This window comes from Hyperolius riggenbachi, chromosome 8 (genome assembly GCF_040937935.1).
Source record: "Hyperolius riggenbachi isolate aHypRig1 chromosome 8, aHypRig1.pri, whole genome shotgun sequence".
Taxonomy (NCBI): domain Eukaryota; kingdom Metazoa; phylum Chordata; class Amphibia; order Anura; family Hyperoliidae; genus Hyperolius; species Hyperolius riggenbachi.
The window spans coordinates 60,578,054-60,597,723 of NC_090653.1; the positions used below are offsets into that span (position 1 = coordinate 60,578,054).

The window sequence follows — 19,670 nt, forward strand, 5'->3', positions numbered from 1 at the left end:
CAGTAATCACTTTGTTGACGACATCAAAGCTTTCTTCTTACAATAATATTTGCCCTAGGACTCAAAGAGGGCCAAAGATAGTGTAAAACCTTCTTTATTTAAAAGTTTAAAAGTAGTGCACTTACAAAAACGTAGATTCAAATGCGCATATTAAAAGTATCCATCGAGCTCGCTCAGCGTCCCTCGCTCCTTAGGCCACGCCCAACTAGTTTCGTCCTATGACTCATCAGGGGCTTGGGCCATTCAGAGCGAGAGGACGCTTTAATCTCCCTCCCCTACATCACATGATCCATTACGCACGGGGGTTCTGCATAGTTCACTCACCGCTTCCAGAATCAGCATAATTGGCTGATAGTCTCCTATTCCCCCGTCATACCCAATTGCGGCTGATGATTGGCTAGGAACTATCCTCCTTCCCTCATAGCATTAGTCCTACAGCGGAATTACATTCGTTCCCCCTTGCCAGGACTACATTACCCACAGTTCCCCGCTTGCTAACATCTATCCGATGGGCAATAAATAAAAAGATACCAGCTCCCATAAAAAATCTTTGTGCAGCGAGGCTCTTTTCACTTAGCCCCTGACCTTACTATACTTATATATAAAACCTCCCCGCAAATATTTGTATTCGAATCGGACTACATTTCCCAGAGGCCCTAGCCTCTTTTCCTAAGAGTTCTACGGGTACTGGGCTAGACCAGTCCTCTAGTGACCAGAATACTATAATCTGTAAATAAAGTGTATTAACCCCACATATTGGGCTACACATAACCAGAATACTATACTATGCAAATAGAATGTATTAACCCCACATGTTGGGCTACATATAAACTAGTGATAAATACCAACTAAGTGGCTATAGATTGAATTTTGTATTAATTAGACCAGCAGTTTATACTACAGCAGTGCTCTATGTTTATGACAGCTGCTCATAAACCATGCATAACCCCCTCACAAAGTACCCATTGTAACCAATTATTATACAGGGAAAATCTATTATAATCTCAGGCCAGGGCATAGACATACCGGATCCTTGTCGTCCTTCGTTGGCTCCTCTGATGTTGATGCTGTAGACGCACTGCTCATTGGCTCAGCCCGCAGACCTCTCTGGCTCAGAAGTTCCATTATTTCATCCGTCATGGACAGACTCCCAGATAAAGCATCTTCAGGCAGACAGAAAGGTGAGTCCTCTATGCTTTCCTCACAGCCTTCCCCTTCTCCTGTATCTTCCAGGATACAGGACTCCAGAGTGCAGATACTGTCTGCAGACTGCAGAGAGATGGTGGATGGGAAAAGCTCCCCCTCGCTGCCCGCATGCTGCAAATAAAAACAGAAACCAGTGCTTTTATCTGAATCCACATGTATAGTGATCGCTAAGCAGCAACTCCAAGGGGGATCACACCAACTATAGATTTAGGTTTTATTATTATCATTTAGTATTTTTATAACACCCACATAGTCCGCATCGCTATACAGAGTATATTGTCAGGGCCGGCCCTAGACTTTTTGCCGCCTGAAGCAAATTTAGGAGAAAATTGCTGCCGCCCCCCCGCCCGTCCATAGGTGCGGGGGGGCCGACCACCGAGCCGGAGGGGTAGAGGGCAGGTCGGGGGTATCGGGCCTAGCGGTGGGGAGGGGGGTCGCCTGGGTCCCCCGATCTGTGCTCCCCTCCAGCTGTAATTAGGAAGCAGCCACTTGCAGATCATAAGAGGCACGGGCGGGGAGGACTTACCTTATCCGCGTTCCATCGCTCCACTGACGTCACTTCCAGCATCGCCGTCCACTTACAATACAGTGGGCGGCGATGCAGGAAGTGACGTCAGTGGAGCGCTCGCTGGAACGCGGAAAAGGTGAGTTCTCCCCGCCCATTGCCTCTTACGATCTGCAAGCGGCTGTTTCCTAATTACAGGTGGAGGGGAGCGCAGATCGGGGGACCCAGGCGAGGGAGGGGGGGGTCCAACCCCCTCCCCACCGCTAGGCCCAATACCCCCAACCTGCCCGCTACCCCTCCGGCTCGGCGGCCGCCCCCTCCGGGCGGGTGCCGCCTCTAGAAGTTTGCCGCCTGAGGCAAATGTTTCACCCCGCCTCATGAGCGGGCCGGCCCTGTATATTGTCTTCTTGCTTATCTGTCCCTCGGAAGGACTCACAATCTAATCTCTACCATAGTCATATGTCTGTGTACTGTATGTTTCCTGTAGTGTATGTATCGTAGTCTAGGGACAATTTAGGGGGAAGCCAATTACCGTATTTTTCAGACTATAAGACACTCCTGACCATAAGACACACTTAGGTTTAGAGGACATCAGGACAAAACCAAGGAGAAAAAATATATACTAAACCTGGTGCATCCATGCTGAAGGGACATCTTGTGGATTATGCCCCCTGTACCTCTTGTGTCTCCCTGTGTCCGCCTCTGTCCCCCTTGTGTCCTCCTGTGTCACCCATATGTCCGCCTCTGTCTCGCTTGTGTCCTCTTGTGTCGCCGATATGTTCGCCTCTATTCTCCTTGTGTCCTCCTCTATGCCCCTTTGTGTCCCCCTTGTGTCCTCTTCTGTGCCCCTTTGTGTCCCCCTGTGTCCTCCGTTTGTCCCCCTGTGTCCTCCTCTGCATGGGCACAGTACAGGGAGTCCCCGACATTGTGGCGCGTTGGAGGTTTGTATTGGCAGGCATTTACAAGTCAGGAACTCCCTGCATTTGGACTATAAGATGCAGTAACTTTTTCCCCCACCTTTGGGGTGAGAATAAGGGAGTCTTATAGTCCAAAAAAAAACGTATCTGTATGTTTTTGTGATGTGGGAGGAAAACAGAGTGCCCGGAGGAAACCCACACAGACACGGGGCGAAAATACAAACTCCATGCAGGTAGTGCCCTGGCTGGCATTCGAGCCAGGGACCAAGCGCTGCAAGGCGAGAGCGCTAACCACTACGCCACCGTGCTCAACTGTACAGCATTTTTTTTTCACAAGTACCTAAAATGTTTTGTACAGTGATTTTTTTATGTATAATGAGGATGATAGCTTCTATGCAAAATAGGACTAACTTACGTAGGAAGCGTAACACAATAAAGCATTACTTCACCTAGAGTCAATTACAGTTGAGTCTTGTATATCCGGCACCAATGGGGATCAGCTGATGTCGGATGAGTGTGCTTTCTGGTTGTTTAAGACTCAGTGTTAAAAATAGGCCTAGCTAATACAGTACTATACTATATACTATACTATGAACTCTCTATTAACAATGAAACAGCAAAAACAACAATAAAATAGCAAAAACTAGTAAAGTAATTATAAAATAAAACTATGGGATGTCTAAAAAAAAAAGTCATTTTGAGGAGAGGGAGGATAGATACAGTTGTTTATCTCATCAGTTTATTTTCACCTTGGCATTCCTATATTTAATGTACAGTATCACTTTAAGGGGTCAACCCATTTTTTTTTTAATATGGCATGTACCATTTTCTAAAATTGCCAGGTGGTTCAAACTCTGCTTCCTTGCAACTATGGGAACAGTGCTGTGTTTGGTGTACAGGAAGATTGTTGGTAGTATAAAACGTTTACTAACCTTCAGCTGTGCCAGACCTAGAAGAGACAGATAAGAACACTATTAGAATGGATGTGTGCTTGTTTACTGCAATGTTGCAATCTGTACAGAGCAAATTCACAAACCAAAAGGTTTTTAGGAATAATGAGAAACAGAAGTTTGCCTTCTTAAAGAGAACCCAAAGTGGGATTTAATTATGTTAGTGGGGCACAGAGGCTGGTTGTGCACACTAACACCAGCCTCTGTTGCCCCATGGTGTGCCTCCAGGACCCCCCTGCACGCCGCTATACCCCCCGCAGTGCTAGCGACACACAGCGTGTCGCCAGCACAATGTTTACCTCTCGCCTGTCTGTTAGCGCCGCTCCCCCGCCTCCTCTGTATCGGCGCTACCTGCCCGCCTCCCTCTTGGAGGGAAGTGACGTGGGCGGGTAGCGCCGATACAGAGGAGGTGGGGGAGCGGCGCTGACAGACAGCACATAGGTAAACATTGTGCTGGCGACACGCTGCGTGTCGCTAGCACTGCGGGGGGTATAGCGGCGCGCAGGGGGGTCTTTGAGGCACACCATGGGGCAACAGAGGCTGGTGTTAGTGTGCACAACCAGCCTCTGTGCCCCACTAACATAATTAAATCCCACTTTGGGTTCTCTTTAAATCAGAAGGTATTTGCGATTATTCACATAGGAGTGAGCAAATGATGTCTCCCACATATGCCCATTACAATCTGAATCATTACAAATTTTAAGAAAGCTTTTGTTTTCCATAGCATTTTAGTAAGAGAGCTTTTTGGTCCTTTGTAACCCCCTTACACACTCCTAGGAGTTCTGGTTTACTATGAACTTGCTGGGTACTCTGTAATTGATGATGAGAGCATAGATAAGTGTCAAATGGGGAAGATGCATTTGTGGTTTGGGTAAAATGGCGAGACTTCAAAGGGACAAGGGTTATCGGCATCCTAGTGTAATCGGCTGATAGTTCTAGGCTGTCCCTTTGTATGTAGGTAGAAGCTAGGACATGGCGGGGGAGGGAACCCTGATGACCTGAAAGTAGGGTATGTACTTGTGTGTGTACGTTGTAAACAATACCAGTTGCCTTGCAGTCCTGCTTATTCTCTGCCTCTAAGGCCCGGTTCACATTCACGTTCTGAGCCAAAATGATCCGGTCCACATGGCTCAGTCCGTGGCCTGGTTCACATAGTGAAAACGGATCTGATCAATGATTGAACGGATCCATTTTCACTCAGCAAATACATACCGTATTTTTTGGACTATAAGACGCTCTGGACTATAAGACGCACCTAGGTTTAGAGGACAAAACCAAGGAAAAAAAATAAAATACTAAACCTGGTGCGTCCATGGTGCAGGGGCGTCTTATAGACCTTTCCCCTACAATTATTATGTCCCCCTTGTGCCTTTTTTGTACCTCATGTTCCCCTCTGTCCCTTTGTGTCCTCTGCCCCCCTTATGTCCTCTGGTGTCTTCATGTGTCCTTTTTCCTCTGTCCCGATGTCATCTGTCCCCCTGTGTCCTGTGCCCTGTCCTCCTTCCTCTGTCCCCCTGTCCCACTTCCCTCCATCCCTGTGTTATGTTTTCCCTGTGTCCAGTGTCTATGTGTCTTCCTCTGCCCTGCATTTCATCCAGTATGCGTGTCCCCCGTGCATTAAATACATACAACATGCAGCCGCAGCTTTCCTCAGCTGTCCCCGGTGTCTTCAATAGGTTCCCCATTCAGCGCGGCCGCTTTGAACACTGCGCTGTAGAGTGCACAGTGATTGGCCCCAATGACGGAAACTGGTCCCGCCCTCGAGACATCACTTCGTATTAGCAGAGAAGCTGCGAGCAATGGGCAGCGTGATTGGCGGTTGGAACCAGCGTCCCCCGCCTGATTGGTCCATTTGTCCACAGAGTTAGGTGGGACTTCGCTATGGAAAAAGCTGCGGCGATAACGGGGACATGAAAATATATTGTATTATACACCGGGGGACACGCTATGATTGAAGCGGCAGCGTGGCTAACAGAATGTATTCATTGAAGACAGGAGGGGACAGCGCAGTGTTCAAAGCGGCCGCGGTGACTGGGGAACCTATTGAAGACACCGGGGACAGCTGAGGAAAGCTGCGGCTGCATGTTGTATGTATTTAATGCACGGGGACACGCAGACTGGAGGAAATGCAGGGCAGAGGAGGACACATAGACAGGGGGAAGGAGGCGCAGGTACCATTAATGTAGTATTCGGACTACTGAAAAATACGGTACCTTATTTCTAGTAGTAGCCGGCGGTAGAGGCTTCCTCTTCTTCCGCTACACAGCGCGTCATGACACGAAAGAAGACGGAAGCCTCTACCGCCGGCTAGTACTGAAAATAAGGTATGTATAAACCCTTCCACACCCACCCGCCCGGCTGCTTGACCCTCCCCTCACCCTCCCGTCACTAGATTCGCATCAGCCCATGCCCCCATCCCCTGTTTTCCATTGCCCCAATGCTGCAGCCTTTTTGTCTGGATCCGTTCCGCTGGGCAGAACGGTCTGGAAAATTAGGGCCTGCAGCAATTTTTAGATCTGTGGACCGGAACGTATGGAACGTATCCATACCAACGGATGCATGTGAATGGATCCATAGGTTAACATTAGATACATTTACATCCATTCCGCTTGTACAGTATACGTTCCGGTTCCGATCTGGAAAAAAAACGCCAATGTGAACCGGGCCTAACACTTTTAGACATAGACCCTAAACAAGCATACAGCAGATCAGCTGTTTCTGACATTATTGTCAGATCTGACAAGATTAGCTGCATGCTTGTTTCTGGTGTTAAGCCTCCTACCCACAAGGCAATATTCGCAGTAATGTTTTCCGACGTCGGGGAATATCGTTTAACACAAGCATGCTAAACGATTTTTTCCCCCGCGGTGATCTTGCATTGCTAAGCAACAGACACGGCGGATTGAATTGTTAAGATCCCCGATGACTCTGTGCAAAGTACCACAATCACTTCCTGTTCCTGCCTGTTGTATGCTCCAACTGTCAGCTAGTTTATTGTGTGACTGTTCAGAACTCCGACACTCAGCAAGTTTTCGCTCACAGCAGAGTCTGATGTCAAGATTGCTTTATACTACCTAAATACAAGACAAATAATATTTATATCATGCTTTTCTCCTGGCAGACCCAAAGCGCCACAATTGCAGCCACTGGGGTGCGCTCTATAGGCTGTAGCAGTGTTAGGGAGTCTTGCCCGAGGTCTCCTACTGAATAGCTGCAGGTTTACCGAACAGGAAGGGCCGAGATTTAAACCCAGGTCTTCTGTGTCAGAAGCAGAGCCCTTAACCATTACACTATCCAGCCTCCAAGAGAAGTGCTCAGATCAGCAAGGATCATATAGTCGGGACAAGATCAATGTAGACATACAGGGCCTGATTCACAAAGCGGTGATAACTCAGTTATCACGCCTAAAAGACTTTAGGCATGATAACCTTTGCACTGCTGAGTTAGCACCGCTTTGTGCTCTTTATCGCGCGGCAATTCCGCACGCAGCGCCCATAGGGTTTAATGGGCGCATTGCGCGCACTGCACCGTGCACCGCGCGATTGCGCGGGAAGTTCGCGCGAGTTTCACTTTATCACGCCTAAACTGAGTTTAGGCATGATAAAGGGCTTTTCACAGGCGTGCAAACACTTTGCACCGCTTTGTGAATCAGGCCCATAGTATTTTATGAGTGATCATTTGCATTAGGGGAAATTATTATATGTAATGTGAAGCAGAATGACAATCGTACTGCAGTGTGTATTTGTAATAGGGTAGCCAATTAAGCCACATTCAGGTACCACTTTACTCACCGCTATGTTCAAACTGTGCCTGGAGCTCTTTGGCTGGTTCTGTAAGAATAGAATATACCGAGTTAGAAGTAGACAGGGACAGCTATTGGTGAAATATGACCCTGGGCAAAAATGAGCACCCCCAACTACCCACACACACACACACACGCAGACACACACACACACACACGCAGACACACACACACACAGACACACAGACACACACACACACACACACACACTACATAACACACACACACACACACACACACACACACACACACACACACACACACACACACACACACACACACACACACAATGGGTAATAAAAGTAGGAAAACACATTTTTATTGTTTATTATTTATTTTATGTTATGTCAGAGTTTTAGCGATGGATGTTGTTTCGGTGCACGGCAGACCCTGAATTATATCTCCCTTTGAGTTGCGACAACTCAGAGGGGGAACAGTATTTATCACTGCCAGAGAGTTTTGTGGCAGCAGGGAGAGAATTTATTCGGCTTGTCCTGCACCCAACTCACCAGCGATGCATACATATGTACGCACTTTAACCTCCCTGGCGTTATGATTATTTCTGGATTAGGTGTCTGAAAACGGTGCAGTTTTTCACATGCTTTTAGACCCTAAAAATCATGCCGCTAGATAGATCTGCAGCAGCCCTGCACATTACACATTTCCCATGGATCCAGCTCAGGGTTACCGCTCTGAGCTGCAGATGTACGACCCGAGCCTGACTCGGATTACTGCTAAGGAGGTTAAGATGCCATATGCGGCAATACATGCACAATGATATTAAAGTGAACCTCCAGACTAAAAATCTACTCAGCAGCACTAAAAAGGCTTGGTCTTTCCTTAACAGTTTCACAGCATGAGAACTTTGTTTTTCTTACCCAAGCCTCATTTTTAGCTGCACAGAAGAAAACTGCCCGGGTATTTTTCCCCTGATGCTGTGCAAAGCATGATGGGATTTTTGATATTGTTGTTCTCGTTGCCTAGCGTGTGCTAGCTGGGAGGGGTGATCAGGACACAGGACAGTTGGAACTGTGTCTCATGCTCCCTGTCACCTTCTTTCAACCAAAAAAATGGCTTCCCCCATGAAAAAGATGGCTGCCCCCCTGAAATCACAAACATTCGCTATTCTTTTTAAACAGGGTGGGTAAGAAATTATATTACCTATCTATTTTAATTAACATAATTAATGTAAAGCCCCATACACACGCTCAACAGCAGTCTTTTAAGCAGCACAATTAACAACTTTTGTTGTGAAACACGTTGAACAACCAAAAAAAAGTTGCTTGCTATTGTTCACACAACTCATAAGACTGATAAGGCATCAATCCAACAGTTGGATTGATGTTTTATCAGTTGTGTGAACAATAACAAGCAACTTTTTTTGGGGTTGTTCAACTTGTTTCACAACTAAAGATGTTTGATAATTGTGCTGCATAAAAGTGTGTATGGGGTTTTAGGCACAAAGCTAATGATAAAACGTGACTGTTCTGTCATCCACACCACTCACCAGACAAGCGCCGTCCTCGCCGCGGCTGTGAACTGCTGCCCAGACTCTGGAGGGTGAAGGATTTCTTGACCTTCCCAGGGCTGTACATATACTGGGGAGGCTCTGAGATACAAAACATACCAGCAAGAAATAAGGATTTCACTCAGAAGTTTGCAAGAATTACAAAATGACATGTAAATTCAGCGCCTTAAAAAATCATTGAAAGGCGTAACAGCACAAGCAAGTGCAAAAGCATTTCTAATCAAAACCTTGTATTTAGGAAGCAACAGAGAAAAGTGCAGAAATGTATCTTAAAGTGTACCTATAATGAAAAAATGTGCCTATATGGGGCACTCACCTTGGAAGGGGGAAGCCTCAGGACCCTAAGGAGGCTTCCCCCATCCTCCTCTATTCCAGCGCTGGGACTTTCCGGAAAAAGCCAGGCTGGATTGGGTCCTCACCACTGCGCAGGTGTGAGCAATTTGCGTCTACGCAGTACCACAGCTCGGGTCTTTGCGGAGCTAGCAGCCATGCGCAGGGAGCCCACACTTTAGGGGTCCCCAGCGTTATGGTTTGGAGTTATCACATACTTTAGGAGCACTGGCCCTTTAATTGCCATTGCCATCGGCTGGCAAAACAGTTGCATGCTGGGGGGGGGGGGGGGGGTTATCTATAATATATTCCTCCTCTTCGCTTTATTTCCCCCTCCTTCTAATGACATAAGACAGTGCACTTCCTAGTATAGACCTCAGTGGGAGTGTCTGAAGACTCTGAGAGGAGGGCAGGTAACAAATACACAATTAGCAAGAGGAGAAAAAAAGAATAAGGGCGAAAATGATGTCAGGATTAGCTTCATTGATAGGTAACCAAGATGGAAACTGTCTAGAATAGGATTCTCTGCTTTTCCTTTATAAAATTCACAGGAATCATAACGTGGACAGTGCAATACATCTGTTATGTAAGTATTATTATTATTTATTTATATAGCGCCAGCATCTTCCATGGCGCTGTACAATAGCACACAGGGTATAACAATACAAAGTATACAATACAACATTTGATACAAGACAAGAGGGTATAACAGCTAATTCAGTGAACAGTAGAACTAGTATTGAGTGAGCAGTAAGTAGAAGTAGTATTTATCTACTTATGTATATGTTTTTTATTTCTAGGCTAGCATGGGTGTCACTTGTTCTTCAAGATCTAGAGGCTTCCCCCTACCAAGGTGAGACCCCCCTAGGGTAGATTTTTATTTTTACGGGTTAACTTTGACCTATGGAAGAGTCTTAAAGGACAACCATCGCAAATAAAAAAAAAAATACAAACATAAAAAATGTAAACTTTTCCCAGACTAAAACGCACTATAAGGACCCGTTTCCACTATCGCAAATCCGCATGCGTTGTCCGCATGCGGATTCGCATAGCCAATACAAGTGGATGGCCCTGTTTCCACTTATCAGTAATCCTGAGCATTTTTCTGTGCGGGAGAAATCTGCACGGAAGAGCCGTCAGAATTCGCATCCCGCACACCACTATGCGAATAGCTGCTAATGTATTTAATTGGGAAATCGCATGCGGTTTAGGCATGCGTATTTTACTGCGATTTCACATGCGATTTCGCAGAGAAAGTAATGTTAAATCACATAGGCAGTGACATGGTTAAAATCACATCACTACTAACCTATGCGAAATCACATGCAAAATCGCGGTAAAATACGTATGCAGCATCGCACCCGCATGCGATTTTGTCAGCGGGGGATCCGCGGCGATTCCGCACCGCACAAGTGGAAACGGGTCCTTAATCTACCTGTCGCTGTTGTGAAAATCTATCCCCGAGTACTGCTGAAGATGGCATGCGCAGTGTGGAGCCGCCTGTCTTGAAAAGCACTCTGGGAGTGGGAGTGTTTCTAAAGCCTTGTGAGAAGTGCTGAAGGCTCAAAATTTAAACTGGGGACATAGGTGGACTGAGGACCAGGAAGGCTCTGTGGGATCCAAAGCCTTCACTCTACATGGGTGAGGACCAGGGCTGTGGAGTCAGTACAAAAATCTTCCGACTCCTCAGTTTCTGAAACCACGACTCCGACTCCAGGTACCCAAAATTGCTCAGACTCCGACTCCTTAGTCTAATACTTAACAGGGCTGTGGATTTTGTACAAAAATCATGCGACTCCGACTCCTCAGTTTCTGAAACCACGACTCCAGGTGCCCAAAATTGCTCCGACTCCAACTCAGACTCCACAGCCCTGGTGAGGACCTAACTTTTTTCAACATCACTTGCATTAAGAGAAATTAACAGTCCCCTAGTCATGTGATCTTACCAGACTGTCTTCTGTTACGAGGAAATGTCCACAAGTCCTCCATCCAAGGAGATTTCGGACTGTCTGCAGTGACTGGGAAATCTGTGGAATCTGTGAAAATAAGACTGTGTTATAGAGAACACTAGAGCTCACCACAGCTGCATGACTGAACACCTTAAAGTGTACAAGGAGTGACATGTGACACGATGAGATAAACATGTGTATGTACAGTGCAAAACCTATTAATATCCAGGCTGTTTTACTTGTATTTTGCTTCCTGAGAGTTAAATTTTAGATATGAAACTGACAGCTTCTATCTTGTTTGTAGCTTGTCAGGAATATAGTAAACACTGATAAGCAAGTTACAGCCATAAAAGTTTTCCTGGAAGAATACAACTTCTGAGAGCAGTAAGAGATAAAATACATGAACAATTGACCTTTTTCTAACTCTGGGACACTTAATAGGCTTTCATTGATTAGAGACCTTAAAACATTCAATCTACTTTGTAAATGTTTAAATATAAAATAAAACCATGGGATATCTAAAAAAAAGTAAATTCTAGGAGCATGAGCATAAATACAATTGTTTATCTCATCAGTTTATTTTCACCTCGGGTTCACTTTAAGGAAGGGTTCACATGTGTCAATGTGGAAAACGCACAAGTTTTTACAACACACAAGTTTTACAGATGTGATTTTAGGACACCATGGCCTCAATTCACTAAGCTGCACTACTTTAGTTTGAGCAACACGAGTTACAAAATCCCCAGCGCACGTTTTGAGCAGGAGTATTGAGTAGCGTGCGCTGCTAACTTATGCACGATTCCTTTAAAGTATCAGCCACTCCTATAAGCCCACGCTCAGCCCCATCGGGTCCTGTGGATTTGAAGGACGTGATCCCTGCACTTTGATTGACCCAATAGGGTGCCTGTCAAGTGACCAATCAAAGTGCAGGGATCACATCCTACAAATCCAAAGGTACTTTTTCACCTACTTTTGGTACATCTTCACTGGAAGAGCAGTATGCAATTCACTTTTTCACCTGAGTTTTCTCTTAGGTGATATTTTCATAAGTTGTCATAAAATCCTATTTAAACCACCAGCAAGCAAGAAAAGACGCAAAATAATTTTGATAGTACCTCTTCACCAACTTTTTGGTACTTTTTCAGTTGTAAAATGCTAAAAATTTGGTTTACAAAAAAGATGAAAATGATCTAGGAGATGACTCAGGTGAAAAAATGAATTGCATATGGGCCCTGGTGTCAAAGCTTATGGGTGAACATCTCTCAGCTCTCATCCTCAATGGCCACAGATGGTTATGTTGTTCTAGACTTAACAGCATAGTTTTCCTTTTTTTTATTAACATTCCAGCAGTGATGCTGAGAAAACAAAAAAAAAAAACATTTACTGTACTGCTTTAGGACCTTCAAGGGTAGTAGTTGAAAATCACTGCTCTAGACTAGGGACCTCAAATCTTCCACCTTCTGCATGGGAGACCTCCAGTCTCCCGCCGCTATATTCCGGGAAATTCCAGATTCTTGCTCTCCAAAGATGACCAAGATTGGAATTCAGACATACAAACAAACTAAACTGGAGACCAGCAGAGTCACACACTCCAGGCGCCTAAACAATCACACAAAGTAGCCTGCAGACTTTGACATTTGCAAAGCAGACCAATGACCTTCACTGCCACCTATTCTTGTTGAGGGGAGGCCATAACATTTTGAATATTCCACGCTTCTAGCTTTAATTCAGAGTTGTACAAGGCCTCTTAACACCGCCTCTGACATAAGAGTCCTGGGTTCGCATCTGGACTCTTCCTATTCAGTAATCCAGCACCTATTCAGTAAGGAGTACTTGGGTAAGACTCCCTAACACTGCTACTGTCTGCTGAGCGTGTCCCTAGTGGCTGCATCTCTCAAGCGCTTTTGGGCCGACAGGAGAAAAGCACTATACAAATGGTAAGATTATTATTATTTATTTTTTTAAATTAATGAGACTGTACTCTATTTTCATCAATCTAGGAAATAATTGAGATGAAATATAATTGACTGAGGGAAGATCACTATCAGCAAGGTAGTGCTTTTGTTTTGTTTCTAATTTTAAAAAAATTGTTACGCTCTACCACCAACATTGTGGTGTGACCGTGATGTAGTCATAGTCAGGTCTACATTATGATGGAACAGCCACGGTGGTTAAAGTGCCTGATGGCATTGTACCCTCTCTGGTGCTCCATTGAAGGAGTTCAAACTTAAAGAGAATCTAAAGCCAGATTAAAAATGGCTTTTTACCTTATATACATGTGAGGCATGGTTGCCCCTGCTAAAACACCAGCATCCCGCGGCATAACGAGGGGTCTTTACCCCCCAAATCCCCCCTGCAAAATCCACAACTTTCTTGGTCATGGATTTTGCTGCCCTAAGCGCTTCCGTGTGAGGCAGAGCTATGAGCTGCAGCCCTGCCTCACACGTGTCAGTCAGCGGCGGATCTCCGCCTCTCCCCCGTTCCTCTCAGTGAAGGCAGACTGAGAGGGGTGGGGGAGAGGCGGAGATCCGCCGCTGACAGACGCGTGTGAGGCAGGGCTGCAGCTCATAGCTCTGCCTCACACGGAAGCGCTCCTCGGGCACCACGGAGGGGATTTGGAGGGTAAAGACCCCTTGTTATGCCACGGGATGCCAGCGTTTTAGCTGGGGCAACCATGCCTCACATGTATATAAGGTAAAAAGCCATTTTTAATCTGGCTTCAGATTCTCTTTAATAAAAAGAATATATAGATATACTGTATATATAAAGAAGGTGTTCACACTGCAGAACGAATGTGTCATGGCGTCGCATCCACTATCTACTAGTTATCGTGTGGCTTGGGAACTTACGTCTGTATTCTATTTTTACCCTTATTTGTACAATAACTTTTCAGCACATGGCAAGCAAAGAAAAAAAATGCTTTTAAGTTGTCCCTGATTAACTAAAATCTAATATAAGTTTTTCCACCTTAATTACAGTACGTGTTTTATGGGTACAGCACAATCTATTCTTCCATACCACTCTGATAAACAGGTAGACAATGAGAGCTGACCAATCCACTTAGGGAGAGTTGACCAATCCAACCAGTCAATCCCCTGTATAGTGTTATATACTGGGTACCACATACAGTACAGCACCAGTATCTGTTCATACATAGCACCAGTATGTGCTATAAAGTAAGGCCTGGTTCACAACATAAAAAATGCAATCGCTTAGCAATTGTGATTTTGCATGGCAATTTTTAGAGGAATGTGCATTTTTGCACATTACTTTAAGAAAAATTGCTCTGAAAATGATACAGGCTGCACGTTTTTGATTTTCTAAAAATCGAAACAATGCAGAGAGAACACGCTGATAGGGTGACACGTCCGTATCGCTTTGCCAATCGTTGGCAATCAGCAAACTGAGCGCAAAGGCTCACAGTGTGAACCATCCCTCATGGAGGAGAAATAACTCTTAAAATATATTATCCGGGCCAAAGACTCCAGGGAAGCTGTTGGCTTGCAAAGAAATTTTAAAGTGGACATTTTTTAAATTACTGTGTTTGGTGTTCAAATTCGGGTTATTGAAACTCGAAAACCCGAATTCACCCGTCACCACACTTCAGCACCCAGACAGTCAGGAGTAGTTCATTTCTTTTTGCTTCACTTGACTGTGTGAATCGCAAATAAGTGAACTCCCCCTGACCCTGTCCACTTATCTGGCCGATGAAGTGTGGTGATGGGCGAATTCGAATTTCAAGAAATGGATTTGAACACCAACGCAACGCAAGTTCCTAAAGAACGAAGCTTGTGAAAGAGTTCAATAAAATTGTGATAGGAGGAGGAAGAGCTTTAGTTTCTAAGCTAAAACACTACTTCTCCTGCACTAGTTTCACTTGGTCATTTTACATCTCCTTTTGTACGGGGACTAAAAGATGCATCATCAGGTCATTGGATGGAGAATCTCCAGAACTATTTTCTGCTGGTGGTGCCCACGCACCGCACAATAAAAATGATGACCAAAACGTTCAAATTGAATGAAAGTTGAAAAGAATCCTTTTTTTTCGCTCAAGAAAAATGAACGATTATCCCGTTTCTTCAATCAAAATCCGATCGGACATGTTGGAAAAATCCTTATATTCAATATAACGGAATAATCAAACAACATTATCTCATCGAAAAAAAAAAAGAAAAAATGGTACTATGTATGGGCACCATAACATGGACCATTATCACACAGTCCCCATTATTCCCACCAGGAATGAATCATTCAGCATAACTTACTTTGGAATGTGTTTTCCAGAAGGACTTGCTTGGCCTGAAAAAGAAGGCAATCATAAAAAATAGATGAGTATCATATACCAATTTTAGCCTTAAAGAGAAACTCCGACCAATAATTGAACTTTATCACAATCAGTAGCTGATACCCCCTTTTACATGAGAAATCTATTCCTTTTCACAAACATACCATCAGGGGGCGCTGTATGGCTGATATTGTGGTGAAACCCCTCCCACAAATAAATTCTGAGTATGTACTCTTGGTAGTTTCCTGTCTGTGAACCTTGCTGCATTGTGGGAAATAGCTGTTTACAGCTGTTTCCAAGTGCCAAAAAAGCAAGCAGCAGCTACATCACTTGCCCACAGTAAAAATGTCACTTGTATTAAGGCATCTTAATGACATGTATTTATGCTTGAAAAAAATATCTGTTTTCCCTTTTGATGTTGCATGTATATAAGCTGTCTGTACCACCAGCCTGCAAACTAACAGGATATAAACCTGAGGAAGGCTGCAAGGCCGAAAGCTTGTTTATTCTTATTCATTTGTAGTTAGCCAATAAATGGTATTATCCTGATTTAAAACTTCTTGCTTTTACTGATGGCTAACACGGTACAATACCCTACTGCTACTACTATTTAATAAATGTCAGAATGTAAATCAGGGATTGATAAGATTTTACAATGGGCAAACACTGACTAGTCATTTATACATAATTATTGTAAAAATGAAGCACTTTTTTTATTACATTATTTTCACCGGAGTTCCTCTTTAACTCAGCTGTTAATACAGTGAATCCGAAAAATATTCACTGCACATCACTTTTTCTACATTTTGTTATGTCACAACCTTATTCCAAAATGGATTAAATTCATTTTTTTCCTCAGAATTCTACACACAACACCTTATATTGACAACGTGAAAAAGCTAACTTGAGGTTTTGGCAAATTTATTAAAAATATAAAAAAAAATGAGAAATTCCATGTACATAAGTATTCACAGTCTTTGCTATGAAGCTCAATTTTGAGCTCAGGTGTATCCTGTTTCCCCTGATCATCAGATAAACAAATAAGGGCCCTTATTCAATCCACTGTTCCTTGTAAAGGTGCATACACACCAAACTACTAATGTTGCCCATCGGATACTGGGCGACATCGCTGTGCTCACCTGTACAGACGCATGTTAGCTGTATAGATGATGAATCGCTGTATTGCTATGCGGGGGGGGGGGAGTGATGATGGAGCGGCGCGTGCATGAGGTGGCGGGTGGATGAGTGGCATGAACAATGAAGTTGACCATCGATGGCAGTGAGTCGATCCGCCGGCGAATTGCTTGCGCCTCATGGGTGGGGGATCGGGCACTTCTGTACATATGCCTGATTATCAGCTAAGGTAGTCGTTATCGGTCGCCTTGGTCGACTTTAGTTAGGCGTGTGTACTGGCTGTAAGTTTTCTCCTAAGAGATAATTTTACATCTTCTCTTTAACATAAGTTTTCAGCACTCTGCAACTGAAAAAGTACCAAACAGTAGGCACAGAAGTGCTATCATAATTATTCTTTTTTCTTGCTTGTTGATGTCTTAAAAGGTATTTTAATGAGAAAGTGTGAAAATATCACCTAGGAGAAAACGTGAATTGAATAAGTGGATGCATTCAAACTAGGAATTAACACATGTGGAAGTATAGTACATAACCAAAAAGTGTGAAACAACTGAAAATATGTCATATTCTAGGTTCTTCAAAGTAGCCAACTTTTGCTTTGATTACTGTATTGCACACTCTTGGCGTTCTCTTGATGGGAAAACGGTTTTCACTTCACAGGTGTTCCCTGTCAGGTTTAAGAAGCGGGATTTCTTGCCTTATAAATGGGGTTGGGACCATCAGTTGCGTTGTGGAGAAGTCAGGTGGATACACAGATGATAGTCCTACTGAATAGACTGTTAGAATTTGTATTATGGCAAGAAAATAGCAGCTAAGTATAGAAAAACGAGTGACCATCATTACTTTAAGAAATGAAGGTCAGTCAGCCCGAAAAATTGGGAAAACTTTGAAAGTGTCCCCAAGTGAAGTCTCAAAAACCATCAAACACTACAAAGAAACTGGCTCACATGCAGACCGCCACAGGAAAGGTAGACCAAGAGTCACCTCTGCTGTGGAGGATAATTTATTCCGAGTCACCAGCCTCAGAAATCGCAGGTTAACAGCAGCTCAGTTCAGAAACCAGGTCAATGCCACACAGAGTTCTAACAGCAGACACATCTCTAGAACAACTGTTAAAGGGGAACTTCAGCCTAAACAAACATACTGTCATCAAGTTACATTAGTTATGTTAATTAGAATAGATAGGTAATATAATCTTTTACCCACCCTGTTTTAAAAGAACAGGCAAATGTTTGTGATTCATGGGGGCTGCCATCTTTGTCATGGGGGCAGCCATCTTTTTGGTTGAAAGGTGGTGACAAGGAGCAGGAGACACAGTTCCAACTGTCCTGTGTCCTGATTGCCCCTCCCAGCTGCAAACGCTAGGCTTCAAATGTCAAATTCAATATGTAAAAATTTGTAAAATTGCACCAAAACAGCAGAACGAGAACAACAAAATCAGAAATACCATCATGCTTTGCACAGCATCAGGGGAAAAAAGCCCGGGCAGTTTTCTTCTGTGCAGCTAAAAATGAGGCTTGTATAAAAGAAACAAAGTTCTGATGCTGTGAAACTGCTAAAGGACAACTGTATTGAGAGGTATATGGAGGCTGCCATATCGATTTCCTTTCAAGCAATACCAGTTGCCTGGCAGCCCTGCTGATCTATTTGGCTGCAGTAGTGTTGCTGAATCACACCAGAAACAAGCATGCAGCTAATCTTGTCAGAACTTACAAAAATGCCAGAAACCCCTGATCTGCTGCATGTTTGTTCAGGGTCTATGGCTAAACGAGACATTAGGGGCAGAGGATCAGCAGGGCTGCCAGATAACTGGTATTGCTTAAATAGAAATAAATATGGCAGCCTCCATATACCTCTCACTACAGTTGTCCTATAAAGAAACACCAGGCCTTTTCAGTGCTGCTGAGTCGATTTTTAGTCCGGAGGTTCACTTTAAGAGGAGCCTGTGTGAATCAGGCCTTCATGGTAGAATATCTGCTAGGAAACCACTGCTAAGGACAGGCAACAAGCAGAAGAGACTTGTTTGGGCTAAAGAACACAAGGAATGGACATTAGACCAGTGGAAATCTGTGCTTTGGTCTGATGAGTCCAAATTTGAGATTTTTGGTTCCAACCACTGTGTCTTTGTGTGACGCAGAAAAGGTGAACGGATGGTCTCTATATGCCTGGTTCCCACCATGAAGCATGGAGGAGATGGTGTGGGGGTGCTTTGCTGGTGACACTGTTGAGGATTTATTCAAAATTGAAGGCATGCTATTCCATCCGGTTTGCGTTTAGTTGGACCATCATTTATTTTTCAACAGGATAATGACCCCAAACACACCTCCAGGCTTCAATTGGCCCATTTTCAAGCTGTGTAAGGGCTATTTGACCAGGAAGGAGAGTGATGGGGTGCTGTGCCAGATGACCTGGCCTCCACAGTCACCAGACCTGAACCCAATTGAGAGGGTTTGGGGTGAGCTGGACCCCAGAGTGAAGGCAAAAGGGCCAACAAGTGCTAAGCATCTCTGGGAATTCCTTCAAGACTGTTGGAAGACCATTTCAGGTGACAACCTCTTGAAGCTCATCAGGAGAATGCCAAAAGTGTGCAAAGCAGTAATCAAAGCAAAAGGTGGCTACTTTGAAGAACCTAGAATATGACATATTTTCATTTTTTTTCACACTTTTTGGTTATGTACTATACTTCCACTTGTGTTAATTCATAGTTTGGATGCCTTCAGTGTGAATCTACAATGTTCATAGTCATGGACATAAAGAAAACTCGTTGAATTTGAATGAGAAGGTGTGTCCAAACGATCATTTCAGCATTACAGGAAGAAATGTGGAGCATTGGAAACTCTCCCTCCCTCCTTCTGGAGGAAGTGAGCTTGTTGAGTGCCATGTTTGCTCACCAGTGTGAACTTTATTGCTCCCAGAACAAAAACATAGCTTAAAAGAGCTTTAGGCTTCAATAAATTAGGTGTATATGCAAGAGGTTTTTTTTCCCAGAGCAGAACTTGGCTCCAAAGCCATTTTATACCTTTTACAAGTCCTCCGAGGTGCAGGAATTGGATGTCAGCCTAAACTA

General features: G+C 44.2%; 1 protein-coding gene across 6 annotated transcripts in view; it reads right to left on the reverse strand.

Moving 5' to 3' along the window:
- The window catches only part of PLEKHG2 (pleckstrin homology and RhoGEF domain containing G2), a 193,479-nt gene that overhangs the window by 18,287 nt on the left and 155,522 nt on the right, over positions 1–19,670 (reverse strand). For all 6 annotated transcript variants that reach the window (XM_068250464.1, XM_068250463.1, XM_068250461.1 and 3 more), the window contains 6 exons: positions 15,453–15,486; positions 11,185–11,274; positions 8,888–8,989; positions 7,370–7,408; positions 3,561–3,577; positions 1,027–1,317 (listed from right to left, as the gene is read on the reverse strand). In XM_068250464.1, the coding sequence (XP_068106565.1) occupies positions 1,027–1,317; positions 3,561–3,577; positions 7,370–7,408; positions 8,888–8,989; positions 11,185–11,274; positions 15,453–15,486 (573 nt within the window). The remainder of the gene's footprint in view (positions 1–1,026; positions 1,318–3,560; positions 3,578–7,369; positions 7,409–8,887; positions 8,990–11,184; positions 11,275–15,452; positions 15,487–19,670) is intronic.